Source organism: Hypomesus nipponensis, chromosome 18 (genome assembly GCF_054491055.1).
Source record: "Hypomesus nipponensis isolate SF chromosome 18, ASM5449105v1, whole genome shotgun sequence".
NCBI lineage: Eukaryota > Metazoa > Chordata > Actinopteri > Osmeriformes > Osmeridae > Hypomesus > Hypomesus nipponensis.
This window is the reverse complement of record NC_140378.1, coordinates 11,830,533-11,857,095: the sequence shown is the minus strand read 5'-3', so window position 1 is coordinate 11,857,095 and position 26,563 is coordinate 11,830,533. Positions and strand designations below refer to the sequence as shown.

General features: G+C 40.7%; 5 protein-coding genes across 19 annotated transcripts; 3 read left to right on the top strand and 2 right to left on the bottom strand.

The window, feature by feature from the left end:
• Positions 1 to 84: 84 nt before the first annotated feature.
• LOC146252126 (forkhead box protein P1-like) lies at positions 85 to 7,594 on the bottom strand. Of its 10 annotated transcripts, none has more exons than XM_084681241.1 (16): positions 7,317 to 7,594; positions 5,854 to 6,011; positions 3,952 to 4,083; positions 3,731 to 3,820; positions 3,466 to 3,589; positions 3,217 to 3,343; positions 2,981 to 3,085; positions 2,732 to 2,819; positions 2,564 to 2,641; positions 2,176 to 2,380; positions 1,995 to 2,071; positions 1,782 to 1,883; positions 1,535 to 1,662; positions 1,340 to 1,385; positions 1,042 to 1,193; positions 85 to 934 (listed from the first exon to the last, which is right to left on the bottom strand). In XM_084681241.1, the coding sequence occupies exons 2-16, from the start codon at positions 5,995 to 5,997 to the stop codon at positions 757 to 759; spliced, it is 1,776 nt and encodes a 591-aa protein (XP_084537367.1). In that variant the 5' UTR covers positions 5,998 to 6,011; positions 7,317 to 7,594; the 3' UTR covers positions 85 to 756. The 10 variants fall into 10 exon arrangements, with proteins under 10 accessions (XP_084537367.1, XP_084537366.1, XP_084537361.1 ...); XM_084681240.1 differs by lacking the exon at positions 7,317 to 7,594 and adding an exon at positions 7,116 to 7,280; XM_084681235.1 differs by lacking the exon at positions 7,317 to 7,594 and adding an exon at positions 6,797 to 7,100.
• A 756-nt stretch (positions 7,595 to 8,350) lies between these two features.
• LOC146252125 (eukaryotic translation initiation factor 4E type 3-like) lies at positions 8,351 to 10,941 on the bottom strand. Its single transcript, XM_084681249.1, has 7 exons — positions 10,599 to 10,941; positions 9,898 to 9,970; positions 9,705 to 9,799; positions 9,553 to 9,613; positions 9,173 to 9,239; positions 8,824 to 8,979; positions 8,351 to 8,712 (listed from the first exon to the last, which is right to left on the bottom strand). The coding sequence occupies exons 1-7, from the start codon at positions 10,772 to 10,774 to the stop codon at positions 8,666 to 8,668; spliced, it is 675 nt and encodes a 224-aa protein (XP_084537375.1). The 5' UTR covers positions 10,775 to 10,941; the 3' UTR covers positions 8,351 to 8,665.
• Positions 10,942 to 11,458: 517 nt separating this feature from the next.
• Positions 11,459 to 15,845, top strand: LOC146252124 (serine/threonine-protein phosphatase 4 regulatory subunit 2-A-like). 3 transcript variants are annotated; one of them, XM_084681246.1, is made up of 10 exons: positions 11,459 to 11,637; positions 11,883 to 11,964; positions 12,444 to 12,614; positions 12,853 to 12,946; positions 13,178 to 13,243; positions 13,412 to 13,449; positions 13,586 to 13,660; positions 13,895 to 14,032; positions 14,144 to 14,406; positions 14,514 to 15,845. In XM_084681246.1, the coding sequence occupies exons 1-10, from the start codon at positions 11,604 to 11,606 to the stop codon at positions 14,819 to 14,821; spliced, it is 1,269 nt and encodes a 422-aa protein (XP_084537372.1). In that variant the 5' UTR covers positions 11,459 to 11,603; the 3' UTR covers positions 14,822 to 15,845. The 3 variants fall into 3 exon arrangements, with proteins under 3 accessions (XP_084537372.1, XP_084537373.1, XP_084537374.1); XM_084681247.1 differs by lacking the exon at positions 13,178 to 13,243 and having other exon boundaries at positions 11,476 to 11,637; XM_084681248.1 differs by lacking the exons at positions 11,459 to 11,637; positions 11,883 to 11,964; positions 12,444 to 12,614 and adding an exon at positions 12,621 to 12,757.
• A 1,342-nt stretch (positions 15,846 to 17,187) lies between these two features.
• On the top strand, positions 17,188 to 18,197 carry guca1b (guanylate cyclase activator 1B). Its single transcript, XM_084681250.1, has 4 exons — positions 17,188 to 17,391; positions 17,498 to 17,647; positions 17,879 to 17,993; positions 18,079 to 18,197. Exons 1-4 carry the CDS (start codon positions 17,188 to 17,190, stop codon positions 18,195 to 18,197), a joined length of 588 nt encoding a protein of 195 aa, XP_084537376.1.
• A 721-nt stretch (positions 18,198 to 18,918) lies between these two features.
• Positions 18,919 to 20,744, top strand: oard1 (O-acyl-ADP-ribose deacylase 1). 4 transcript variants are annotated; one of them, XM_084680428.1, is made up of 6 exons: positions 18,919 to 19,053; positions 19,275 to 19,381; positions 19,565 to 19,730; positions 19,814 to 19,872; positions 19,947 to 20,059; positions 20,173 to 20,744. In XM_084680428.1, the coding sequence occupies exons 2-6, from the start codon at positions 19,340 to 19,342 to the stop codon at positions 20,312 to 20,314; spliced, it is 522 nt and encodes a 173-aa protein (XP_084536554.1). In that variant the 5' UTR covers positions 18,919 to 19,053; positions 19,275 to 19,339; the 3' UTR covers positions 20,315 to 20,744. The 4 variants fall into 4 exon arrangements, with proteins under 4 accessions (XP_084536554.1, XP_084536557.1, XP_084536555.1 ...); XM_084680431.1 differs by having other exon boundaries at positions 18,943 to 19,053; positions 19,254 to 19,381; XM_084680429.1 differs by having other exon boundaries at positions 18,944 to 19,053; positions 19,229 to 19,381.
• Positions 20,745 to 26,563: the final 5,819 nt, after the last annotated feature.

The window sequence follows — 26,563 nt, the reverse complement described above, 5'->3', positions numbered from 1 at the left end:
TGTCAGTCTGTGTCAGTCTGCTCCTATACACTGGGTGGATAATGGATGACATTTGTCACTCTTAGTCATCACAAAAAGCCTACATATTTATCCTCGTGTTTTATTCATTGAGATAGGCATACAATCATGATAATGTGTCTTATAAAATGTTAAAGGAGGTTACAAATTCAAAAATCCCACATTAAACAATGTTTGGGGTAGTGAAAGGAAACAAATAGTACATAAATAATGCCATCTCACCAGATAGGTTAAGTTGTCTTTTTGTGATTCAGCTTTAATAAATACACATCAATCTTATTTGCTGGCAGTGTATATATTTTTGTTTGTAAATTAACCATGTACATTTATTCAGTCATTAGTTTCATCACACATGGAAAAAATCCTGTCTGCTACTCGAGATGCAGCATAGTGTGAATAGTTTAAAGGGATATCAGACAACACAAGGTGCCGATCATGAATATTCCCTTTACTTTGGTTATTCTACTAAATGTTTCCTACATTCGAAATACCACAAATATATATATTAGTTGAGGCTGTAACATAAAGCTTACCATCGCTGCGTAGGACAACATTGTTTCTTTATTGTGTCATGCGCTACTGTCTTCTGATATTACATACTACACTGAAACAACAAAAATCCTTAAACTGTGATAAAGTCTTTTCTCAAGGGGAAATGTGTTGTGTTGTAGTTTAGTGGGCCATTAGGCTTAATATATTCTAGCTGTCAGAGTGGAAGTTTTGCTGTGGAGATGTTGGTCAGAGAGAAGGCACGTGGTCCAGCTGTAGTCTTTGTTTCCCTGGACTGCCAGCTTCTTCACCGTGGTCCTCTTCACCGTGGTCCACTCCCGGGCTGGGACTGTGCTCATCTGTACTGTCAGGAGATTCAGGCGGAAAGCTCTCACAGATCTCTTCCTCTTCCTGCTCGGCTTTGACACTGGTTAGAGACAGATGGACGACAAAATCAGACAAAAAAGAAACAACTGCAGTCAAATGAAAAGAGTATCTCTCATAGGCTCCGACGACATGAGATGGGAGACTCACGTGGCTTGCAGAGGAGAGTGTTCTGCACTGCTGTCACCCTGGGATCCAGCTCCGTAGCAGAGAGCCTCTTTCATCTCCTCCTTCAGCACCAGGGACAAGGCACTGAGAGGGATGCATCCCATAGAGGCAGGGTCGTACAGATGAGCTGGAGCCTGAACAGAACACAGTTTGTTAGTATTATAATACGCACTCAATTGAAATCTCTTTTTCCCATTAGGTAGGTTAAATCAAGTTTACCAATGGTAACTGTTTGGCTGGAGATGAAGGAGCAGGGAATGCACAGATCATTTTCACTTACCTGAGCAGTAGATGCAGAGTTGTGAATGTTCTTCAGGGAGGAAGACCTACAGTAACAAATACATACACATTAATGTCTGACGCAAACACACTGATACTAATCAGCACTAACAAGCCATATGTACTGTCTGAGGTGTCGAAAAGAAGTCTGAAGATGGATAGGCTAGGCTGGAGAGCTCTGTTATATTCCGCCTACCCACTGCCAGTTGATTTCTGAGGCCGTCTCCTATGAAACTCAATTTCATCAACGGTCCAAACAGCTCCCTTCACGTTCTCTAGACGTACAAAACACTTGTGGAGGCTGAGATTGTGTCTCACAGCATTCTGCAGGATTGGGGCAGTAAAAACAGAATAGGTCATGTCAACTACAGGGGTTCATGTTAAGAATATTCAATAGTTCATTCATTATCCATTATTTTAAAATATTATAATAATAAGCTAACCTTCCAAGTAGCTGCATTGCGTCTGAAGTATGCAAAGGTCCGTGTGAACCAATTATAGATTTCATTTAGTGTTAGCTGTTTGTGCGGTGACTCAAATATTGCCTGGGAAACGAGAGAAAAACAACCAGTAAAGCATACTGAAGTATCTCTGATATTTACAAAAAGTCAAAAGTTTAGATAAAATGACAAGGAAATTAATGGAGGTTCCTTTACCTGTCTTATGAGCGAAGCGTATGTATATGGAGGTCTAACCTCAGTGCGAAGGTAGAACTCTTTATTTGGAACAATATCTGTAGGAGATCAAACCTCATTGTTTTACCCATGACGACTGATGAGCAATGTTGTTGCTTTTCCTCTGCAGGAAACAACAAACATTTGTTGGTTGCCAACTCACCTTGACTTATAGGCTTGCTGTGCTTGTCTGAGTATCGTCTGCATCCCGGGCTACCGCCAAAAGGGCTGTTGGGGGTGACCAAAGACGACTCTGACAGCGGTGTGAGGGGTGTGGAGGGTGTGGTGGCACTCTGAGACAAGCTCATGAGAGGAGGGACTATAGGAAATGTGGCTTGGGGGAAGGACACACTGGGCACAATATTCACCTGGAACAGTAAAAACAGGAACAGGATAACGTTTGTAGTTTGGCGATCACTTTACTGTGCACAAAGAATCATAGATTAATGAAGTTGAACTTCCTTCAAGGAATCCTCAACCCAGAGGAATGCAGTAGGCTGTTATTTACTAAAAGCCAAGCTATGGAGGCCATAACAAGTCCACAGACTTACTGGTTGCACAGCTGGTTTTGGTTCAGTGGACTTCAGGTGAGCCATCATTGCCTGTAGTCGCTCTTTGTCTTTTTTTAACTGCAGAACGGAGAACAACATCAATTGTGAAAGAAAACTTTACCTACACAAAAGGTGTAAATTGGCTAAAAACATTGTATCCAGGTTTACCTGCAATTCCAGCTGTTGGACAACCTGCATCTGGACACGACACTGTGCGGTGCTCTTGTCATCCAGTGTATGCTCACTGTTAAGGTGTCTGGGGACAAACGTTACAGAGAATGGAACACAAGGTGATGGTTTTCAAATGTTATCTGCTGTCCAAACACTTGCTAATGGATAAGAGAACACAAGAGGGCAGTATAGTTACAGGGCAGTGTTGTTACAGTTTGCAGGCCTTACTTAACATTTGCAACTTACTTAAGAAATGCCTGAAAGTCTCCAGAGACAGTTTCACAGCCTGGCCATTTACACATGCCATGTCCATAGAGAGGATGTGTGTTCTGGGCAAATTCTTCCAGAGAGCTGTAGACAAGCAACCAAGCATAATGCCCACACACAGCGAGAGTCAGTTCAACAAGAGAATGTGAATGATATTCCATAATTTGACACAGAAAGTTCTAGCCACAAAGATCAGCTATGAAAACAGAACACACCTGTCAATATTTTTTAGGGTGTTCAACCCATGATGTCCATTAGTGGTGGACTGCTGGCTGTGAGGCTGACTCTTCTGAAGGGAGGATATCTCTCCATCAGAAGACGACTTGGTGCCATTTTCACACCCTGCAATCACAGATGCAGGCAGTAGGTTTTACCAGTCAGTCCTATCGCTGATAAAATGGCAGTAGAAGGTGAGGCAGAAACCAAACCTGGACTAAAGGAGATAGATAGTAAGCATGATGTACCCTGGGTTGTGGAGGGGCTGATGGGCAGGACGGACAACAGGCCCTGCCTCTGCAGACTGAGCAGGTGCTGCTGCTGGACCTGGAGGAGCTGCTGCTGGAGAACAACCTGCTGGGCTGCCAGCTGCTGTGGGGGAGGAGAGCACAAACACACAGACATTTCTGGACATGTACAAAGACCTACAGTAGCTCAGTTCTCCTATAAGCCAGTGTGTCTCCTATAAGCCAGTGTACCAGTGTGGCTTCCCTGGATGCCAGTGCAGTTTACCTCTTGACTGGAGGTCCCAGAGTGCTTCTGTTCTAGAAGCTGGACATTGACTTGGTCCTGCTGTTTCTTAAAGAGCTCTTGGATTTGCTGCTGCAAAAAAAAAGAATGATCTTAATTCCATATAAAAGGTATCAACATAGAAAATCTGACCAAAGACCATTCTAATGAGGCTTTTTTAATGTAGTCAGACTGCTGTTCTTTTTTGCTGGTATCATTCCTACCTGGTGTAACATGAGTGCTTTCTGCTGCTGAAGCAGGATCTGGAGCTGCTGAGGGCTGAGGAGCTGCTGCTGGAGGATCTGCTGCTGGAGAGACTCGACTGGAGGGGTCATCATCGACACTGACACTGGGAACTGGAACACAGGTGGACATTAGTCCCAAGAAGCATTGTACTACACAGCTGCAGTATAGAGTTCAACTTCTGATGACAGAACTGGGGTTCTTGTTGAAATCTCTTGCAGTCAAACAACTACAGTGGAAACATTATGCCTTACAAGGAATTGCACAGAAATGCACAAACATTCACCACTGGGCACCAAGCACTAGCCCCTCCATCTCCCTGTCTGTCAAACACTTCCAGCTCTGGGGATGTTTACAGTGAACTTAAACAGAATAATCAAAGTCACATAGATATATAAATAATGTATAAGCTGGGATACTGGGCATGTTTGCAAAAATAGAACTCCGGATTGCATTTTAATTAAGCTTTAACCAGACACAAACAGTTCCCTCTCAAGGCTGGTCTGTTTTGGATGGGGTAAACAAACTGCTGGCAGAAGTTACAGAGGCTTAAAGCTAACAAAAATAGTGGATTGCCTTGTTAGTTTGTCTTTTCTAAGCACTAGTACAGGAGGGGCTGCTCCAATAAAGCCTCCAGTGTTATAACTCATATCAAGAAAAATTGTGTGTCATTGAATCTGAAAATGCTAAGAAGAAAAACAACCATCAATCATAATTGACGGTTTACAACAGAGCCACGCCACAATGTAATTTATGAGGGACAATCATTTACTACTTCCTAAGCTTTTTAGATAAGGCTTCTCACTGTGCTATTGGCCTATTTCACACACCACCATAAATGCTGATGAAGATAAACCGAAACACAGATTTTGAAGAAACACAGTGGACTATACAATATAGTCTACACAAATGAAATGAAATCATCCTTCAGTTCTAGCTGCTGGTTTCTGTATTTTTGTTATGAACACCAACACACAAAAAGCTAATCCCTGTTACCATGACAGCAGACAAGTCTAAACATCACTTGTTGTTGTTATTGTCGACAAGAACCCACATACATGAAGTAGCCTAAACACATGTTTTAGGAAAAAGAGGATGTGTATGCCAAGACAATATAAAAAAGACTGTACCGGTAATCAAAGAAATTATGTGTTTTAAAATAAATCTAAATTATCAACAACCGCCATTTCTGCCTCCTTATATATTATGACTAAGAGAAACAAAAACATGATTTTTTAAAAGCATGCAGTGTCATCTGAAGCTATCTAATAATTATGGTTATTATATTCAAACCAACAACTGCTGTCACAAACATAAAAATAACAAAATTCAACAAATTAATACAATAATTTCCATTAAAACATTAGGCTTCATAACCATTATTGTGACAAACCTGATAATGTCCATTTATAGAGGTTGTCTGCAAAATAAAGGCGAGGTCTGGCTAGTCGAGAGATCTGTGAACAGTGTCGCACTGCCTAGCAATCTGACAGTGTAGCCTACTTGTGTTGTTGTGCTGTATGCATAAACAAATCCAACCAATCAGACTCATTCCTCCTCTAGCTGGACCCCTCCCCCACTGAGGCAGCTAGCTAGCTACACCCCCCCCCCCCCCCAGCTTTGTGTTCTCTCCATCACAAGAAAAACAAGAGCATTGCACAGACACACCACGGGTGTTTTAAGGAAGAGAAAGGTGGCCTGCATGAGAAGTTTAAGTAACAGCTTGTTATATTTTTGGGTGTAAATTACATAACCTGTTAGAAAAACGATGACATAAAACTAATCAGACTCTCGTCCATTAACACAGCCTAATCAATTGTTTCTATTAAAATGTAATATTTTGCAAACCGGTTGAAGCATCGTGACAGTGTAAGGGTGATAACCTGGTGTTGCTGAGGGCAATCAGCCCCAGATTCCTGTTGAGATAGAGTTTGCCTGCTCATCCAATTATCATTCTCACTGGTCCCATTCTCCGTCTGATTGACTGGACTGCTGTTAGTGGTCTGATCTGACCCAGACTCATGCATCTGGACTTGCTGACCTGAGGAACAGACCAACAACATCCTTCAGCAGTTGGAAAAGAAAACAAACTAGGATTGCTGAGTATTTTTTACTGAGGCCTACATTTTCCTAGTGTTAAGAAATCCATCAAAAAAACTAATCAATACAGCGATGCAAAATGCTCTTACATTGATCTCGATAGCCATGTGTTGCAGATCAAATGACAATATTTTCTACAGAGCTTGGTCGCAGTGCTTTTACAATTTTAACTGAATTACTGAAGGTTTGTTTACAGAATAAACAGTCCCTCTGGGCTAACTGATTGCTACCATGGCTACAGTAAACAAAGAGGCTCTGACTCTGAGCTGGTGTTTATGAGCAAACACATTCCTCCTTGAGCCATTTACTAATAACCCAGGTGGTGTGATAAACAGCTCTGGCAGGTAGCACACCCAGTCTCTACTAGTGCTAGCACAATGTAAGAGAATTGAAATAATTGCGAAACTGGACGAAATTTTATCAAACACTACAACAATTTAATTGTCTTATACAAGTTAACTAATGCATCCACATAGTTTGTGTTTACGTGACCTGATCCAAATTAAGCTTTAATCAAAATAATAATTTTGGGATGACCTTAAAAACAACGCCAAAGCCACTTACACTAAGGCCTTGGGGTTTTCATCATTCCTAGCGTAACACTGTGAAATTTGAACATCTGACAACTGGAACCTAATACAGTATACACACAGGTCTGTTTCTAACTAACGCATGTCCAAGTGATTACTGTGTGTTATTATATTAGCTCTAGCTACTGTACTGTACCTGAAGTAGACCTGTACCTGTAGCCTACTACCTGTGTTTGTAGTACAGAGAACGAAAGCATTGTTTGTAGCTGGCTAGCAAACTGTAAAGTATTTAGCTAATTAATTACAACGACTTGTAGAGTAACTAGTACTGTGTACTAGTATTTGCGAGGCTATCTTTAGTAGTTAGCTGGCTGTTTCTCATTCCCAACAGTAACGCTTGGTTTTTATTGCTAGCCACGGTAACTAAGCTTAGACAACATCATATTCATATTTCTGGACGATGCCTTTCCATTACACACATATCAATCTACTCAACTACCTAGCTACCAACCTACCGTTAAGTTTTGGAAGTCGCAACAGACCTGACTTGTCCCCGCCCGTGCAACAAACAAACGTGAGAGATCCCTACTTAACTTAGCACAGTACTGTACAGTACACAGCCTAACTAAGATAGACAGATAACTTTCACTACAGTACAGTACTGTATCACTGCGTTTACAAGCCACCTGTCCCACATGAATAATTCATTAGCTCACCGGATAAACAGGTGTGCTAGTTATAAATACTAGCAAATTGTTCTTCTACTTTGGCTGTTGTGGCTAGCTGGCTAACTTAGCTAAGCTAGCTCAAGCTCTAGCTACAATAGTTTCCGATTAATTGCTAGCTAGCAAGCTAGCCAACAACAATATGCTGTACGATCAGCTAGCGTCTGACTGAGCCTGAATGTAGCCCAGTTTGCAACCCGTTGTAGTAGGCGGAGTGAATGTTACACCTTAATCGCAAGATCTCCATAATGAAGTGATGAGTCGGTTAAATTATGTTTTAATTGTGTATTATAAGCTTTTCAAAAAACTACAGTGTTGGCAAAAATAGCATTGTACAACAATTCGAATCCAAACTGTCGAGTCCGCAACAACAACAACAAAAAATATATATATATATGTAAAACAACCAACAGCTTAAAGCTGTGATGGTAACCTTATAAAAAATGTTTTCAAATGACTAACAGCACTCGTCATTCTTGTCTAAACCTTCACACTTTTCTTCAGCTCGAGTTTGATTGACAGTGGTTTCACAAAATAAGACAAGGAGAAAGGCCCACTTCGCAGGAGGTGATTGACTGGGACAAGACAATAGACTGCTCAAAAAAATTGAAATTGACATTCCACTGGCACTGAGCTGTCTGTGTTGCTATACTATTCAGAGGGCTTCATTAGCTTACACAACATGTTTATAGGTGTCAAACGTTTCTCTTTTTACTGAAAAAACTTACCTTTAGTACCTTTCATTTTTTAAATTGGCATATCATTCAACTTCAAATGTCTCATAAAAAATAGGGACCATAAGATTTCATTAACAAAAACTGAGTGTTTGTGCAATAACCTAGTCATATTACGAAAGAAATTCAAGGTGATACTATTGCATATATATTTCTCAAGACAAACAGAAAGATGTTCAGGATAACTGAAATACCTCTACTAAAAAAACTACTAGTAACAGCTGACAGATTTACAGCCTGTCGACCTACCCAAACAAACAGCAGGACAAAAACAAACAAACAAAAACAATGTGCAATATACCAGACTGCTTTATCTAGGACATTAAACCGGTGGACACAGCGGCAATGCCCTAATAGAATGCCTTTGTCAGGGCATAATCTTTCGTGCACCAGAAACGGCCCTAAAATGTGTAAAAAAATCTTGCTGTACATGATGTTTCACAAAACGTCTCTTTATAAAACACATACAACCATGTACTAACCAAACTAAGTTATTGTATTACATAATTTTTTTTAAAGAAATCAGTGCTCAGGCTAGGAAAACTGGTTTTCCCCTTTCTTTTTAAAACACCACATCAAAATAAAGAGTCAAATGTGCAAATCATACTAATGTCTTGAGCGACCTCCTTCAAAAGCATGATGCTCCTCGTGTGCTGGAAAAGAAAAACATGGATCTGATCAGATAATGATCAGATTACACTTGATGATGATTGTATTAAATTACAGAAACTCACAATCATTACAAAGTAAAGATGCAAACTCACGCTTATAAAATACTGCTTTAAAAGAAATTTGAGGAAGAAGTTCATAAATTCTTCCTAGGATGTTTGCTTCATTGGCAAAAGAAGCATTTCCATTCCAGACCTGAACTACATCCTCTCTGTCACGTACACTGACACTAACCCCAACGACTTCATCTTCTGCAAAATAAACAAGGAGACACATTTCAGAAAATAGACCAAAATTAAACATACAGTAACATATATTTAAATTAGTATATTTTGTGTTTTAGCATACAATACTTTAGATTTATACAAAGTACAGTCTTCTTATGGTGCAACAAACCAAAACAGACTGAAGACTGACAAGAAAACTATGCTTCTCCACACTTACCTGAAGCACAGTAATCTGTAAATTGCTCCCCAATGGTGGCCAATAGTAACTCTTTCCATACAGCTGGCTGGATACAAAAAGGGGGATATAACTGAATGTGACTTACACCGCATCCCAACAATTACATTGACAAATACATACTTTTTTTACAATTAAAGCCCATTGTGCAAGCAAGTGTGATAACAACTGAAGTGAAAGTTTGCATCTGGACTATGAGCATTACAATAAGATAAGATAAATGCCACTTCACCAACACTAGAAAAGAAGAGGAGGGGAGAAAATACAATGCTGCTTTCACTGTTACACAGACATTTATAAATATTATTTATATAATAATCTGAGTCAATTTAATTTTGTGGGTTATTTTTTATCACACTGACTGTGCTGTCTTTGGGTACTTTCATCTTCCAAACTCCTCCTTTAGCATTGCTTTCTTCTTCCCTGTATGGGGAGAAAGGAAATATGCAGAGTGTAAAAGAGTTTGGAGAGTAGGCGGGGCATTGAAACAGTTTAATTTTCTATGCTTAGTCACCAAAGTGGTCTTCTCTCTCCTCTCATTAAATGATAGCTGCATCTCAGTGGTAGGCTGGCCACTCCAGGTATGTTGTTGTACACTCTCCAAAAGCACTATACAAATAGAAAGTGGCAGAACAATTGTGTCACTTATGGGTACATTGCATTTGCAGTTACAAAATTATTACTGTGATGCAACCTGCCATGTTTACCTGGACAGTTTGCACTGTGTAGATTTTTTTCAAATTTGATTCACATTCTGCTGCTGTAGTTCCTGGTAGGGATCTGGACGCCAATACAAACAGAAAGAATCAATAATTTAAATACAAGTGTTAACTGTTTCTACAGGATACGTTTTTGCACTGGAGTTCTCTCAGTCAACTAAAAGCTAATGAATAATAGATCATAAACGTGTGACTATAATACAATGGCCACTGGACAGAGATGGTTAACGTTTGACTGTAAGTTGTGCTCATCCTACAGTAGTGCTTGGAGTGAGATCAGGTGACAGCCTATTAGTAAACAACACTGACCCCCTCTGAACTTATAAACAGATGTAGGGTACAGAGGACATGTTACTCACTGCTGCAAATAGGTCAAGTCTGTGACTGTCAAGTGAACTCTCAGTACACAAAAGCAGATCATTATAAACACACTTAAGACCTCCATTTTCCAATAGCGACAGTTACATTAACCTCAGCAACAGGCTTCAAAATGTCACGAAGGTTTTTGTCGATTAAGGATGACACAGTGTATCTCCAGTTTAAAATCAAAACAATGGATCAACAACTCCTTATCCGCAGACATTATGAGCTCGCGCTGATTTACAGGAACTAGACAGACTCTCCTTTGTTTAGCAAGGAACCAATTAACCCACTAATTGAGTGCCAAAGTTATGTCAGACGGAGCTTACCTGTCGAGCCAGAAAGTCCATGGAGAATGCAAGGGAAGCGTTGTGCCGTGGCTTTCATCGCTGTTTATGATTTCCAATTCTCTTTCTTCAATATGGATGTTGAGGTCCTGAGACTTTACCAAACTGTTTGGACTTGATGTGCTCAAATGCATGTTAGCAGCAGCAGGGACTGCCATAACAGTGATAAAAAAATACACAATTTGGTTTCTTTACCGGAGAGACTTCCACCTTTGTGAAAGGCTAGTTCTTCTGCTGCTGCTGACTCATTCGCCGCTTCACCGGCCTGCCGCCGCCACAACAACAGATGACGTAGCATATGAATTGCGTTTACGTTCTACGGCTCCTCAGCGCTCTCGTTAAATCAGTCGCTGGTGGACTGCATGTTCCTTTAATATAAAAAAAAACTATTTAAACAGTGTTGTATGTAAGAAAACAAAATACGTGTAAATATAGGGCTGAAGTCGCCTACCACAGCTACCAGCGAAAAAGAGGAACAGCAACACCATACATAGGTCGATGTGGATGTCTCTTTTGTCTGTGGAGACCAACGAACGTCTCAAACGAAACTTTTACAGACGGATGCATCATGCAGCACATGCATATGTATCATACATTGAAATATATATATATATATATATATTCGTAATATATGCTAACATAAATACACTGTGTGTAACAAGTTCAAGTCTGTAAAATGCCTGGACACACATTTCTGCAATCAATAAAGCTGCTATAAGGCATGATGAGTCGCACCAGATTTTTTTTATCAGAACATCAGTACCAACGTTACAGGAAAAGCACATACGCTATTTTTGTTGGATACTGTATACTTAGTTAAATTGTGGCTGCTTGTCTATGAAAGTCCGGTGGCATGGAACGAGTTCGTTCTAGAAATTCCTCGCACCCGTGACATAAACCGAGAGCGCATTGACGCTACTGTTGTCTTGTGCGCTTCCTGTCGCTGACGGTGGAGCAGGGGACATTTGCAGTTAGCTAGCCACAACCATGGAGATCGACACAGTTTTGGAGGCTTTTAAAGGTCAGTTGGTGTTATTATGTGTTATAATTATTATAATATTGTTTTGCTTTAATGTTAAATTGTACAGAAGCGTTCCATCCCATTTTAGACTCATAAACACAAGCTTGCTATCATCGACTACGCAACCCGGCTAGAAATGCTACTAGCTAGCTCCAACTGTGTTAGCTAGCTGGCTAGGTAGCTAGCCATTTCCTGCCTAACTTGTTATGTACTGTACATTATTTCATTTGTGTGATTGTGCACAGACTTCGAGAAGAAAGGGGAGAGGGAGACATGTCCTGTCTTGGATCAATTATTGTGCCATGTCGCCAAAACGGGAGAAACTATGTGAGTCTCACGAGACACCGACAGAAAAGCTACTGTATGTTAATTGAGCTAGTAGCTATGATACCTATTAATATCGTGCTATCAAGCTGTCTAACGTTAGCCAAGCCAGCTAGTTAGTGAGATACCATGCGATGTATGCAGACACACAGGTCGCTGTCTGTATCTAACCATAACTGTTTCCCCTGTGCTCTTGAAACAAATGCCTGTTGCACACCAAGGCCCAGTTTACGAGACAATGGATTAAACCTACTGCTAGACTATAAACTTTTTAAATGGAGATCTTAATTGAATTTGTTCTCGTACTTTAGGACTCTTCTAGACTCAATCCATGTCTGGAAGACTGGGCCTAAGGGTTACAGGGGTACTTGTTGTTCTGACAGCACTGATGACAGACCACCATTGAATACAAAAGGCTGATTATTGGAGGAACACAATCTTTTTGGTCAACTTACATTGATCGCGTTTTTGTGTTCTGGCAGGATTCCATGGACACAGTTTAAAAGTTACTTCTTGTTTAAACTTGAAAGAGTTATGGATGATTTTCAAGCATCAACGCCAGATCAACGAAGCCCTGCTAATCCCAATGTAGAGTACATTCCCTTCAAAGAGATGAAGGAGAGGATTTTAAAAATTGTGGATGGATACAATGGGTAAGTACAGCATACAATATGGTAGACACATTACAATGGAAATATTGTTCATTTAACCGCAAATCTAGTTTCAGGTGACCAAGACAGTTGTCACAACAGATACAAATGCAAACTAATCATATATGCATTGGGAAATGTATAGGGTGAGCTGTTAATCCAAAGAGTATCCACACCACTCCTCAAGCTATCAACGGTCTAATCCCCATAATGGCTTGATTTATTTTATAATCTTTTTCAGGATTCCATTTACTATCCAACGTCTGTGTGAACTTCTCACTGAGCCCAAGAAGAACTACACAGGAACAGACAAGTTTCTCAGAGGGGTTGAGAAGGTGAACACTTCTTACATGAAGTTCCAAAGTCTTGTCCCAAATATTTTCCCTTAGCACCCTTGAAAAACATGGACAAGTTTGTATTGAAGGAGCATAGTTTTAAAAGTAATCAAGACTAGTGATAAAATATGACAAATATATTACCCTTTGTGTGTAACCGAGGGGAATTGGTTAAACTCCCTCCTCAATATAAATGCCACCCAACCATGCCATCACTTTTTGCCAGTGTAGCTGGATAAAGCGGTGTTTATGATCAGTTGTGTGGGTCAAAGGACACAAGATCATATCCCGCATAGGGTGAGTAAGGAAGCAACATTGACAAGCAATACAAAGACAGGTGACATGCAGAATGTCACACTGTAACATGTTCACGGTATTGTCAAATATATATATATATATATATATATATATATATATATATATATATATTTTTTTTTTTTACCTATCTGACTTTGTGTGTTGCAGAATGTTATGGTGGTCAGCTGTGTGTGTCCTACCTCTGAGTAAGTATCAACTGTCACATGGTGAATACATAGTCATTTGAAATGTACATTACAGTTGTGATGTACTTTTTTAACTTCATCACCTTAAAAAAAAACTAAAATTAGTCTTTGTTGTTTCTATCTACCTTTTTGAAAGAAAAAATGGGGCAACCAGTATAAACAGAATGAATGGAGTGATGTTCCCCGACAACTCATCTCTTTATTCAGACAGGTGAGACCTGCATACCTACAAAATAATTTTATTTCAAAAATGTAATGTTGCTTTTTTAAATGAGGATGGGACACTCCAATGAAGGCTTGGTGTGTGTTATTTTATGGAGCAAAGAAATAAAGAAAGAGGGAGGGCAGAGTGGGTTCAGTGACACATGCCACTATGCTGATCTATCAGAAGAAATGGATGGGATTTCACCTCACTTTTACCAATTGTACTCTCTCCGTAATGTAGAAATGTAAATGGACCAGGCACCCCAAGGCCATTCAGCCGACCAAAGCTTTCCATATCCTCCTCTCTTTCTACTAATGGCCTCCCTGACTGCTCGGATAACAAAGGGACAAGCTCAGGACAGGGAGAGAAGCACATTGGGTAACTGGAACTAGCATTTGTGTTTATAGTTACAAAAACGAGTTGGTGCAAAGAAATACTTGATTCAATAGACATTATGCATTGAATGTGTTGCTTTGATTGTCTCTGTAGTGTATCGTCATTATCAGAAGGGGAAAGCCCCCACAGCAGTTTGGTGAAGAACAAGCATGCAGATGACGAGGATGCCATGGAGGCAGATGGACACGAGGTCAAGAGGCTGAAATTTGACAACGACGAAGAGGAAAATGAGGAGGAACAGAGGGAGTCATCCTGTCCCGCATGTCCAGAAAGCTCGACCGACTCACCAGAGTCATCGACAGATGCTGAAGTGGAACAGGGTAGCCCTGCTCATGTGGTAACAGGAGAGGATCATAGTAAGTGGTTTTGTAGTAATTGTGATTCTTTGTCTTACCAAATGATAATTGGTTAAACTATTTTGTGTGTTATTCAGTAGAACCAAATGTTGTCCTTCCTCTCTCAGTGCCCACCAGCACGCAGACTGAGTCCCAAGATGAGGAGGAAGAGACTGGAGATGGAGAGGCTGTTGCCGCTCATAGCCAAAAGAGTGACTGCGCCTCAGAGCAGTCGGGGAAGAATCTGAGCCTGAATGAGCAGGAAGATGGGCCAAGTGGAGACCCAGTAAGCAGCAGCTGTGGGGACAGTACGACCAGTGACCAGCTTCTCCCTGCCTCTCCCAGTAGTACTGCTGAGTCCTCAGCAGAGGGCGCTACAGAGGCCAGCTCAGAGAGCCCAGAGACTGCAGGAGAGGAGGCCATGGAACAGGACTGAACTTGGGCCACCTGACTGATTAGACACTGTATTATATACCACCAAGAAGATCCCTGTAACACTGTGGACCTGTCATCTCCCAGGACAGGTGAGGGGTAGAGGGGGTTTCATCAAGGGCCTCACAGGATTTTGGCTCCAACCTCTCTCCTCTTGTCTTCTATGACCCAACGTTCCTGCAGCCACCCATCACTTTGTTTTATAAAACTGGAAGTTTATCATTTATACCAAAACTTCGAATGCTCTTTGAATTAATTCACAGTTATGTTTTAAGGCCTTTTGATTCCCAATACTTTACTATTTTTGTCACTGTCTCTAACCTTTTCAGACATTTTAGCAGATTTTTTAGATGTATGCTTGGTTGAAAATTTTGCATGGTGTCATTAAGACATTTATTGTTTTGGCTATCACTGATGTGAATGTCATCTTGGCCCACTTTAGTCTAAACTAGGTCTGTGGGCCTATAGTATAACATGGGTCTATTACCATCAGATTATGATGCAAAGATTATCAGTAATATACTATTTTGTTATAGTTTTGTTTCTGTATTTTGAAACTAAAATATGAAGGACAAGCCAAGACATCTTTATGGTTTACCTTTGTTACTTTGCAAATTGGATTGGCCTAGCATCATCTTTCACTGCAAGTTTATAAATATCTTCTAAAAGTAAATATATAAATATGATATAAAAAACATCACATTTTCAAAACGTTATTGACCATCAAAAAACCAGCACAAAATGCTGAAGTGATTGAGGTGTAGGTCTTTTTCTTTCACCCAATATGTTCTTTGTTGGTTATCCTATATTTACCATGTTTCTGCAACCCCTTTTTGATATTTAGGATTTTTTCAATTTCTGTAAAGTCAATTTTGTAGATTGATATGTTCACTGCCTTTGTAATACATCTCTTGGATGCTTGGGCTTGCAACACAATTTCATATGCAGCAATAAATGCTAACATTTTAAGTGTGGTACATGCTTACTATGTATCTTTTGGCAACTATGAATAAAGTTTTTTAATACTGGTTTATCACTTTAAAGCTACCCTTCAGTTTACATTGAAAAGGTTCTCTTTCAAATATTTCAGCTTTATGCAGAAATGAAAGGACGAAAAGCAAATCAATTTTATTCAATTGCTCTTCACAAGACTTTGAGGTCAAAGGTACTTATCCTTATAAAACCTGATGTCAGCGGGTTATCTGACCTGAGAAGATGCTGGGCCAGAGCACATATTCACTTGTAAACTTATTTATTAAAGAACGAAGTGGACAATGTTTGACTTCCGACTCTGATAAATAGTGTTAAGAATCCCAGTATTTAATTTTAAGAGTTGGGAGAGGATTATTATATTTTGATTACAATTATGACAGCAGTAGGTGGCAGGTAATAATATATTTGGTGGTGGAAAATATATCTAAGTTTGTTATACATTGTGTAAATGAAAAAAGCAAATCAACGGTTGGCACGAGAGTCAATATAAATAGCTTTGACACCTTGGGCACAGAAGGTTTGAAGGATTACCAAATGCTTGGCTTGAATGATTCATCGGCTTTGCAAATAACATGGTGCATCCCATAATGGGGATGTTGTATAACTAACCTAGTCATGGCTGTAAGTAACTTGGGACTGGGCTTCGGACATACAAAGGAGGTTAAGTCTCACCAGGACCATGATTATTGATAATTGCATACCTACATTCTGGAATAGATGTGTAAAAAGATTTGGTTTGACAACTCATTAAAGCAACGATGACCAAATTGCAACCAAAGGAACAGCTTGCATGGACCGGATCTGATGTCCTTGTCCTCCTTCCAACACATACATATTCATGCTTGAACACAAGGTGTGATATATCTACCTGTTTATCAACCATTTTGCATGAAATGTTTGAATTAACTTTATTTATCCTCCATCTGGCAGATTCTGGCGACAAATATTCTAGTTTGGAAGGATCTATTGCTTCCATTCGCACTGAAGAAATTAACAGTACAGACTGAGGACTTGCACAGAGGCTAATCTCTATATGATCCCAGTCAGACTAATTGAATCAGACATTGGTGTTTATTGATAATCCATAGACCATGTGACTTATAACAACCTTGTCTCATCTCACACGTCTCAAAATATTCAATCACATTCAGTGATTTTACTGAGCAGGGGACCAAAATCAAGCAGTAATACTTATCGAGATATAACTGGAGCAAAGAAATGTGTGGATCACCTGCAGAATAGAGTTTCTTTATCTTAATGATGCAATTGGTGTAATATTGTAATATGAGAGACAAATTCTTCACCTCAAGTGTGTAACTGAAGATGAGAGACAATATCTGAGGAGTATTATTGCAGTGTTCTGGAACTATATCCAAGATGGGTCAACGTCTGAGTGAAGAAAGTGACTCAGACCAAGAAATTAAAGTGGCTGAGTTGCAGGAATGGTATAAGAAGTTTGTGGTGGAATGTCCAAGTGGCACTCTCTTCATGCATGAGTTCAAGAGCTTCTTTGGTGTAACTGACAACAAGGAAGCAGCAGATTATATTGAGAACATGTTTCGCGCCTTTGACAAGAATGGGGTAAGTGTATTGCTGTGAGCGGGCCAACCTAGGAAGAAGGTTTCAAATGAATTATACGTTGTTTAGAATTTTGCATAATTGTTCCTGTGTCCTTTCTTCTGCACAGGACAACACCATAGATTTTCTTGAATATGTTGCAGCCTTAAACCTTGTCTTGAGAGGTAAGCTGGAACACAAGCTTAAATGGACATTCAAAATGTATGACAAGGATGGAAGTGGCTGTATCGACAAGACTGAACTTCTTGAGATTGTAGAGGTACTGACAGCAGTTTTGGTTAATTAGCAACAATTTGTAATTTTCATTAATTATCAATGATATGGGTGGGTCTTGACTGCCATTTGACTTCTAGTCTCTCCCCCTTGATCCTTGTTGTGTACGGAGAACACTTTTAAACATTAATCATAGTAATTACAGACAGTTTATTGCCAGTCAATAATCTGATTTGTCTGTATTTCTTGTTCTACCTCCTCACCTCCACCCCCTCAGTCTATTTACCGGCTGAAAAAAGCCTGTCATGGAGAACTAGATGAAGAATGCCATCTTCTGACTCCGGACCAGGTGGTTGACCGGATATTTGAGCTTGTGGATGAAAACGGTGATGGTAAGAGTTGTCTATGACACATATTGCAGTTTTTTTCTATCTTCCTGGCCAAAAATCATTATTTTAACCCTGTCTCCTCACTTAGGGGAACTCTCTCTTGATGAGTTCATTGATGGGGCACGGAGGGACAAGTGGGTGATGAAGATGCTGCAAATGGATGTAAACCCTGGTGACTGGATCAGTGAGAGACGGAAGAGCGACTAAGAAATTCCCGGAATATAGACTGTTATGTCAAGGGCAAATCGACTGCTAGGCCGACCTAGCCCTGTCCTAATCAGCCCTGGGCCTCCCCTCTTCTCATCCTTTAATCTGTATTCACATAACATCTGTGTAATAGTTACCCAGGCAGGTCTTGTTTTATAACTTGTTTCATTTCATATTTGAATTAGTATTTGATATCTACTTTGTTTCCATTGAGTTTGTTTGCGTGTTCTTCATAACATTTTATTTACAGTATTTTCAGTGTATAAACTGTAAAATTAATATATTATTTAGTGTGATATTGTATGGTACTGTATGCTGTTACTCAATAACCAGAGACAAGCTAAACATTGTGAAGTCCCTTTTGCAATGGCATTGCAATGCTTGTGTTTAATGAGGTCAAAGGGATTGTGTATCCCTTGCTGGGATTTTATGGTTGCAAATGTTGAAATGTTTTACTGCTGTTTTACAAAAGTTATTCTAGGCCTCTACAGTAGGTAATATGCTGTGGGCTATTTTGCTGTTATCCTAAAATGTATCTTTTATGTCAATTTTTTTAAATGTAAAGTGTACTTTTGAAGTTTAATAAACACAACTGATGACTTGGGAGTGCTAATAACTTTAGGGTATGTGTGAATGGAGGTAGCTTGGTAACGGTACACGAGAAGGGCATTTTAAATCGAAACCAAATCATCCTCCAGTAGGGGGCAATATTGCAGTAATAGTTATATTGTACATTGCAAAGAAATATCAGAGAAGAAAAACTCTGCTGTGATTGAATGTATGTGACCGTAAAACAAAATCTGCAAAATAGTTATTTACGTTGAATGAATCTCATTACAGCCACGCTTGCCATTCTGTAAGTGTATTGTGGAATTCATTTAATCATCATTATATCTGCTATTTATCGTGTAAACGTTAATGACGTGTTTTATGAATTGTGTGACTGGCAGGTTAAAGCCGCTCAGTATCTCGGTACTTTTACACTTAACCGGTTGTTTGTTAGAGCTAATTATCTTAAAATGTTTGCTCAGCTAGATAAACCTCGTGCACATGCAGATTCATTTGTATCGTCCGAAGGTGCACGTGACACTTCACTTGCCTGGAGCCCCTTATCCGTTGAGTTAGGACTCCTAGCTAGCTAAATGTCAACTGAAACTGAACAACCATCCAGTCCCAGAAACACGGTAAGGTCGCAAAGTGTGCATAGAGTTCCTCTAGGCTGATACCAAATAAGTGTTATAACATGTCAGAATGGACGGCTGAAAGTGCTTGACACAGTTCTACTGATGTAGGCTTTTTCACGTTTAATGCTGAAGAAAGTGTTTGACTAATTTTGTTATGGTTTAATGCTTCCCTCTCCTGGTAAGGTTGCAAAAAGCAGCTGGAAACTACTACATGTCGAGGGCGACTTGTTTTCCTCCCCGGAAGATGAGGCACTTGCCCACTGTATCAGCGCGGATTGCCGCATGGGGGCTGGCATTGCTGTCATGTTCAAAAATAAATTTGGCGGAGTAGAGGACTTGAAGAAACAAAGTGAGTTTGGGTCTGAATGAAGACTTCTAAAGTCCACGTGTGAGATGTCTAAAATACATGCATGTCAAAACAATCTTTTACAGATAAGGAGCCTGGACATTGTGCTGTATTAAAAAGAGACAAACGTTTTGTATACTACCTGGTAAGGACTTGATAGTCAGATTGGCTTGATTGTAGATCCGACAAAAAGCAATTTAATGTTGTACGCTATTACAGATTACAAAGGCTAAGGCCAGCCAAAAGCCCTCATACAAAAGCCTCAATATGAGCCTGGAGGACATGAGGTCTCAGTGTATTCAACATGGGGTAACCAAGATATCTATGCCGCGGTGAGTAATCTCATTTAAAGACAAGGTTTCATGCTAACATATTTGTTAAGTAACAACATGGATAACAAAACCTCTAAGTAGTTTAACTTTTTGGTTTATCTTTATCTGGAAAGAATTGGCTGTGGCCTTGATCGACTAAAATGGGAGAAAGTGTCTGAGATTCTGCATCAGGTCTTCCAACACACAGACATCTGCATCACTGTGTACACCCTTCCTGAGAAACCAGAAGCCAAGGGGAAACCACATCTACAATAGATACATTTGTCAACAAATTCAAAAATTAACTTTATATATGCAGGGGCATTTGGATTTGTCTTCCATATACATTTTGTGTTTGTATAATTATTTATATTTTTTTTATGAAGGCAATTGTGTTATGAGCATTGAATCAAAGATGTTTCAAACTCACTACGCATTGCATCTCATGACCACATTTGCAAATGGGGTATATCTTATGACTCGTTTTGCTTAGGAATAGTTGCACAATGAACACTAGAAAACTATTTGTTAATTAATCCTGTCAAATAATCCTGTCCTATATTTTGTCATTTGTTTTCCACTAAATAAATAAATATACTTTAATTTAAACACAATTATTTTTTTTGAAGATTGAACCTGTAAATACTACGCTGTAACCTGTTTGTATATTTTCAGAATATAAATATATATATTTTTTTTTACTGTACATATCATTTTTGTTCTTATGCACAGTGCCTGTGCCTCAACTGGTTAGGCACACACACAGATTCCTGGAACTCGAGAAAGTGCACATTGCCCGTAATGAAGTAGGTGACTCACACAGACTCCTGGAATTATAGATGGGGCACAGTGTCTGTGATGAAGTCGGTAAACTGTCAGTGACACACATTTCTGGAATGATAGTGTAGTGCCTGTGATGCAGCAGGTGATGACAGTTATTCTTTGGTTTTGGGACCTACATTAATCACAATTGAAATTTTCAAAAGTACATGTTCAACTTCCACATCATCTAGTCACTTACGCACATGTGTCATGTCATCATGTCATGTCATCATGTACCGCTTGTCCGGGGGTCGGGGGTAGCAATCAAAGCAGGGAGGCCCAGACTTCCCTCTCCCCAGCCACTTCCACCAACTCTTCCTGGGGGACCCCGAGGTGTTCCCAGGCCAGCCGAGAGACATAGTCCCTCCAGCCTGTCCTATGTCTTCCCCGGGGCCTCTTCCCAGTGGGACGTGCCCAGAACACCACACCAGGGAGGCGTCCAGGAGGCATCCTGATCAGATCACCTCAGCTGGCTCCTCTCGACGCGGAGGAGCAGCGGTTCTACTCTGAACCCCTCCCGGATGACCGAGCTTCTCACCCTATTTCTAAGGGAGAGCCCGGACACCCTTCGGAGAAAGCTCATTTCGGCCGCTTGTATTTGCAATCGACTGGTAAATAAAGAGCTTCGCTTTTCGACTAAGCTCCTTCTTCACCACGGCGGACCGATGCAGAGCCCGCATCACTGCGGATGCCGCACCGATCCGCCTGTCGATCTCGCGCTCCATTCTTCCCTCACTCGTGAACAAGACCCCGAGATACTTGAACCATGGCCTCAGATTTGGAGGTGCTGATTAGCATCCCAGCCGCTTCACATTCGGCACATCAAAAAGCTATTTCTCATTATTTCAAACAAATTGTCAGTGATCTGGTACAATCATGAAAAGTATGTTGCCAACAATTGTCTGCTGTTTCCTACATTATCAATTGCACAAGTCATGTTGATAAGTATACTGTATGTTCTCTGTTAAATTGTCTTCTCTTTTGCTCTAAAAAACCACTATAAAACCACACAGACAGACACACAGATATTCCTTTCATTATAATATAGATATAATCCATCTGGCCTGGCGTGTGAATGCATGATGCCTTAAGTGGGACAGATCAGGTTTTATGCTTTTTGTCAGACAATTAAGAGTTCATAGTAGGCCATCCATCATTGGTTTCTATTACCACAACCTGCTAATTCAAGCATACAGCTGCTGCAGATTTGTTCAAGGTATTATATGATGTGATATTGATCTGTGCTTTATACTCTATAGCTGCTGAGACAAAGGGGGCAGTGGCAGTTGAGAGGGATGGGCATGGGGGTAGGGAATCAGACACCACAAAGTCAAGCTCACACATCCATTTGTTGTGGGATGGTAAAGCCCTTTTGTGACATTATATACCTGTGAAGCCTGTGATTCTAAAGCCCCTAGTTGACTTTTGGGTGCTTGAAAAAGAAAGAATGAAAAATGTTCAGTCATATACCACAAAAGTAATTATATTAATATTGGACACACATCTAGACAGTCCAGTGATGGAAGTGTTCTACTGGTATGGAGGAGAGAAGTCTTTCCCCCTCCCACTCTCCCTTGGGGCACCTTCAATAATTCATGAGGAAAAGGCATTAGCTGCTGCGCACACTGCGGCTGCTTTTCTCCCTCTGTATTGAGACTGTGCTTCGGCATCACTTCATACAACCCCCTCTTCCCATCCCCCCTTGCCTGGAAATTAGAACTGCTCACTGCAGCAGAGCTAAGCCAAGGATCTGTTACTTAAATCTGACCGGCATGCTTTGACACCTTGCTATGGCGTGGTACTGTACAAGCAATATTCCCCATACTGTGCCTCAAATCTCTCCATCCACAGCACCGCTTTATCTGTCTGTGTCCCGTGCGGTCGTCCCGTTTGTCCTAGCTACTCCACCTCATTGTATTTCTGCCTTAAGCTCTCCCCGACGATTCTTCACACTGCCTTTTTCTCTCACATGTTCCCTCCTTCCCCTTCCAACCCCAATCCCCCCTCCCTTTTTTTTACGCGCTGCATATGAAATTGCAGAGCTCAGCATACTTCTCTACGTGCACTTACGAGGGGAAAAAAAGAGGAGAGAGAAGCTGGACGGGAGGGGTTCTCATGCACCATATAACTGCCCCCTTCCAATTAAACAAGAGGGCTTATATTATTGAAGAGCAGCTCAGCCAATGAGGACGCAGTGCAGGAAAAGCTAACAGGGAAAAAGCAGCATAGCGAGTGGGCATGAAAAAAACTACCGTGCCTGTGTGTGTAGTTTTCATCCCTCCCCAGAGCAGATCCTTATCAATTTGCTACTCCAGTCTTGGGGTGCATGTGAATGTGTGTGTGTGAATCTGTGTGAGTCAAACTGAACAGAAGGACTGAGGTGTAAAGGTGTGTCTTGTGGACTATGCAATAGTCCAGACTAATTTATTCTAAGACTGGAAATAAGAGACATTAATTTTGAGGGATTCATTCTTTTTCTCTTTATCTCAAAGTGTCCTGCAGCCACTGGAGAAGTTACAACAGAGAGGAACACTCTGCACACAAGGTAAGCAGCTGATTGTCTTATCTACTTTTGGGCTAGTAGGTTTGGAAGTTTTTCTGATATTACATAGGTTTTCCTTATTTGTTATAATTGTGAATCGTGAATGTACAATATATGTATGTTACATTCTTTATCTTTCTTTAATATTCTTGCACTTTTTGTATTGTTAGTGGTTGACAGGAAAGGAATGGATTAAGGACAGGGAGAAGGCATAGCCAGTGATAGTCAGTGACAGTGATAGCGAGAGGAAGGAAGGGAGGGAGGGAGAAAGGGGGTTAGAGCGGGACTCCCTGATGCTTCCAGGCAAGTTTCTCTGCACACGGTTCTCTAGTGCTGCAGTATCCCATTACATCGCAGCCCTGTCGCTGAGCTGCCTCAGCATCCACCCCACACAATGCACTGAGCACAATCATGGATTTCAGCCTCTTACACTGGGGACAGAACAAACTTGACAAGTTTAACAAATGATGTGGACTGAGCCACATTCTACAAAATAATATTTGTTGTTCTTGTGTATATGATGTAGATCAGATGGAAGAAACATACCACCATCTGCATGGCTCAGTGTGGTACAGTGTCAGGGGTTTGTTCTAACCATCCTATCATGTGAAGGGATCTTCAGTGGTGCGTGATTTTGGGTTGCTTAGATAACACTTAGAGTAGGCCTGAATGGGGTAGAGCTGGCTGCGTCTGGATTGGGTCATCTACTGTTGAAGGACTTCCCCAAGTCTTTGCCTGCAGCCCCAGTTACCCTCTGCTGGTCAGGGGGGTTACTCTGGGCTGTAAAAAGAGGGCGTTCATACAGCCTTCATTATCGCAGGGGTATACTAAGTTAAAGCTGAGTATATTTTTTTGTGGTTTACTGCAGTATGTTGTGACATTTGATGTATGTATATTTCCTCAATACTGTTTTCTGCTGGACATTTTGGTTTACACCACGTGTGTTCATACTTTGTGGGGGAGGGTAGCAATGTCCTTTTGTGGTACTCTGACCTTCACATCCCCCATATCCAAGAATTTACTATGGCCAGCAGTGGGCAGTGTCTATTTTCATCTGTAAACCACAGATTATTGAATGAGGTCAAATGGGTAAAAGGAATATTAAATGGAAAGGGTTGATTGTTAATTTTCAACACACTTTAAACCTTTGAAGTTATAACTAAGGTTTCCAAGTTATAAATAATTATGGTAAAGGAGTTATCATGGCAAGTGGCACTGGTGAGCAAAAGATACCGTGTCCTGTCTGCTACATCTATACTGTAAATCATGTAAGGCACATTTTCAAGAAATGTGAAGTTGACATCATACCATAGGCACAGATATGTTGACACTGTGTACAGTATATTACAGTAGTAGATGGTATAGAGCATTTCTGTTTGATAGGTGGTGTAGCTCCTAGAAAAGGCTTCCGGCACAAATCGCACATGGAAATAACAGTTTAGGAAGGTTTCGGAGAGAGAGTGCACTCGCCACCATCCTAGCAACCATCCTAAAGCCTGTTTCTATAGCAGTCTGGGTGTCTGTAGTCCCTCACAGAGAACTGCAGCAGCTTGGCAGTCTCTTCTGCTCTTCTCGGACCATTAAAGACTGAAGAGAAAACACCTTTCATTATGTATGTGCTACTCCCTTTTTGGAATATGGGTTAGGGTTAGTGACTCAACTGTGTTTATTTGTGCCACTCCTCTTCTGACAAATCTTTACAATTAGCATTTAAGCTAACAGCGCCTGCTCTCTTTCATCAATAATTGTTTTAAATTGTAACCACAAACACTTCCAGACACTAATACAGTCCTGACAACAGTAGAGAGATTGAATACAATCTCTATGGTGAGGGTCAGTGAGCATGGAGGACTCATAGGACACATGGGATCTCCTTCTTGTAGGCATGCTTGCAGTGAGAACCCTCACTGTGCCCAAGTGTCTGCTGGTGGGGTCTGAAACTGAGAGATAGAAAGAGATCGGAAGGGAAACGGAAAATCAGAGTACTTGAGAGCAGGGGCGTAGCCAGAATATTATTTTTGGGTAGGCTTAGAAAAATATGGATAGGCATCGTTTTAGTTTTTTTTTCTTATTTACTTTGCGATGTGCACCCAGTGCATAATTTTTCAGAGATATTTTTGTTTTTGGGTAGTGTGCCTAACAAGGCCTACCCGGGGTTATATATCTGTGTTGTTTTAGCTACAAGATACTGTACAATAGAGAATAGAACATCATGGTTAATCATTATCTTGAAAGAGACAGATAATGAATGATACATGTCAAGAATATTAGATTGTTCAGTTGTTTTCATTCCAAAACGATTACATTTGAATCTTATTGTTAGAAACAATGGTTTGCTCCTTGCAGGTACTCGACTGTGATCATGTGCTGGCCCAAAGAGGGACAGATGTAAGCCTTGTCATCACTCATTCTCTCTGTGTGACACCCCTTGTCCCAGATTGTGTGACACGGGGCATTTAGAGCGCTCCTGTTACTGATGGCGTAGGCGCCATAGCGGAGCCACAGCGTCTGGCCCTGGCACACTGCAGTTAGCAGTGTGCTCAAACGACACATGTCAGGGACAGAGACAATGTGTGAGAAACCCACCAAACACACTCAAAACTCTTAGCAGTACTGGGTCACAGCAACCAGGCTGGCGAATAGCGAGTTTTGGAAAATCAATATTCATGCTGGTGGACATGGAGAGAATCCAGTTTCCAATATCTGTCCTGTCGTTCAACCATGAAAGTGTATCGTACATAGGGGAAGAGTGTAGAGGACGTTGTGAAGGTAGTACATATCCTCCTGGATGAGGTGGGACCCTGATAAATAACCCGGTGTGCAGAAGGGGAACAGAGCAGATGTGCCTTGCAACCAGAACCAGGGCACTTCATCACAACACAGGAGGAAAGGTGTCCAGTGTGTGTGTGTGTCTATGTCTGTGCGTATATGTGTGAGTCTTTGCACGTGTTTAAATAGAATGTCAGAAAGAAAGAGAGAGCTATATAGAGAAAATATATTATAAATATGAGATTTTTTTACAGTAAAACAATATGAATTGGGGGGGTGGTGGGTCGAAGAGAAGGAAAGTGATGGTAATTCATGTGTAGAGATATAGGGCAAAAAGAAAGAGAATACTGAGGATGAGAAAAATGGAGATGATGCAAGAGTGATGGCGAGAG

Coding starts and splice junctions, on each gene's coding strand:
- LOC146252126 (XM_084681235.1), bottom strand. CDS start 6,857: ATGCTTTCGTTCTCTGTACTACAAACACAGGTAGTAGGCTACAGGTAC. Junction 2,072..2,175: donor CAGCAAGCCTATAAGTCAAG/GTGAGTTGGCAA, acceptor GATCTCCTACAG/ATATTGTTCCAAATAAAGAG. Junction 1,194..1,339: donor ACTCTGCATCTACTGCTCAG/GTAAGTGAAAAT, acceptor TGTTCTGTTCAG/GCTCCAGCTCATCTGTACGA.
- LOC146252125 (XM_084681249.1), bottom strand. CDS start 10,774: ATGGCAGTCCCTGCTGCTGCTAACATGCATTTGAGCACATCAAGTCCA. Junction 9,614..9,704: donor GGAGAGAGAAGACCACTTTG/GTGACTAAGCAT, acceptor CTCCCCATACAG/GGAAGAAGAAAGCAATGCTA. Junction 8,980..9,172: donor TACAGATTACTGTGCTTCAG/GTAAGTGTGGAG, acceptor TTTATTTTGCAG/AAGATGAAGTCGTTGGGGTT.
- LOC146252124 (XM_084681246.1), top strand. CDS start 11,604: ATGGAGATCGACACAGTTTTGGAGGCTTTTAAAG. Junction 12,615..12,852: donor ATTGTGGATGGATACAATGG/GTAAGTACAGCA, acceptor AATCTTTTTCAG/GATTCCATTTACTATCCAAC. Junction 12,947..13,177: donor TTCTCAGAGGGGTTGAGAAG/GTGAACACTTCT, acceptor TTGCCAGTGTAG/CTGGATAAAGCGGTGTTTAT.
- guca1b (XM_084681250.1), top strand. CDS start 17,188: ATGGGTCAACGTCTGAGTGAAGAAAGTGACTCAGACCAAGAAATTAAA. Junction 17,648..17,878: donor AACTTCTTGAGATTGTAGAG/GTACTGACAGCA, acceptor CCACCCCCTCAG/TCTATTTACCGGCTGAAAAA. Junction 17,994..18,078: donor TGTGGATGAAAACGGTGATG/GTAAGAGTTGTC, acceptor CTCCTCACTTAG/GGGAACTCTCTCTTGATGAG.
- oard1 (XM_084680428.1), top strand. CDS start 19,340: ATGTCAACTGAAACTGAACAACCATCCAGTCCCAGAAACACG. Junction 19,731..19,813: donor AGAGGACTTGAAGAAACAAA/GTGAGTTTGGGT, acceptor AATCTTTTACAG/ATAAGGAGCCTGGACATTGT. Junction 19,873..19,946: donor AACGTTTTGTATACTACCTG/GTAAGGACTTGA, acceptor ACGCTATTACAG/ATTACAAAGGCTAAGGCCAG.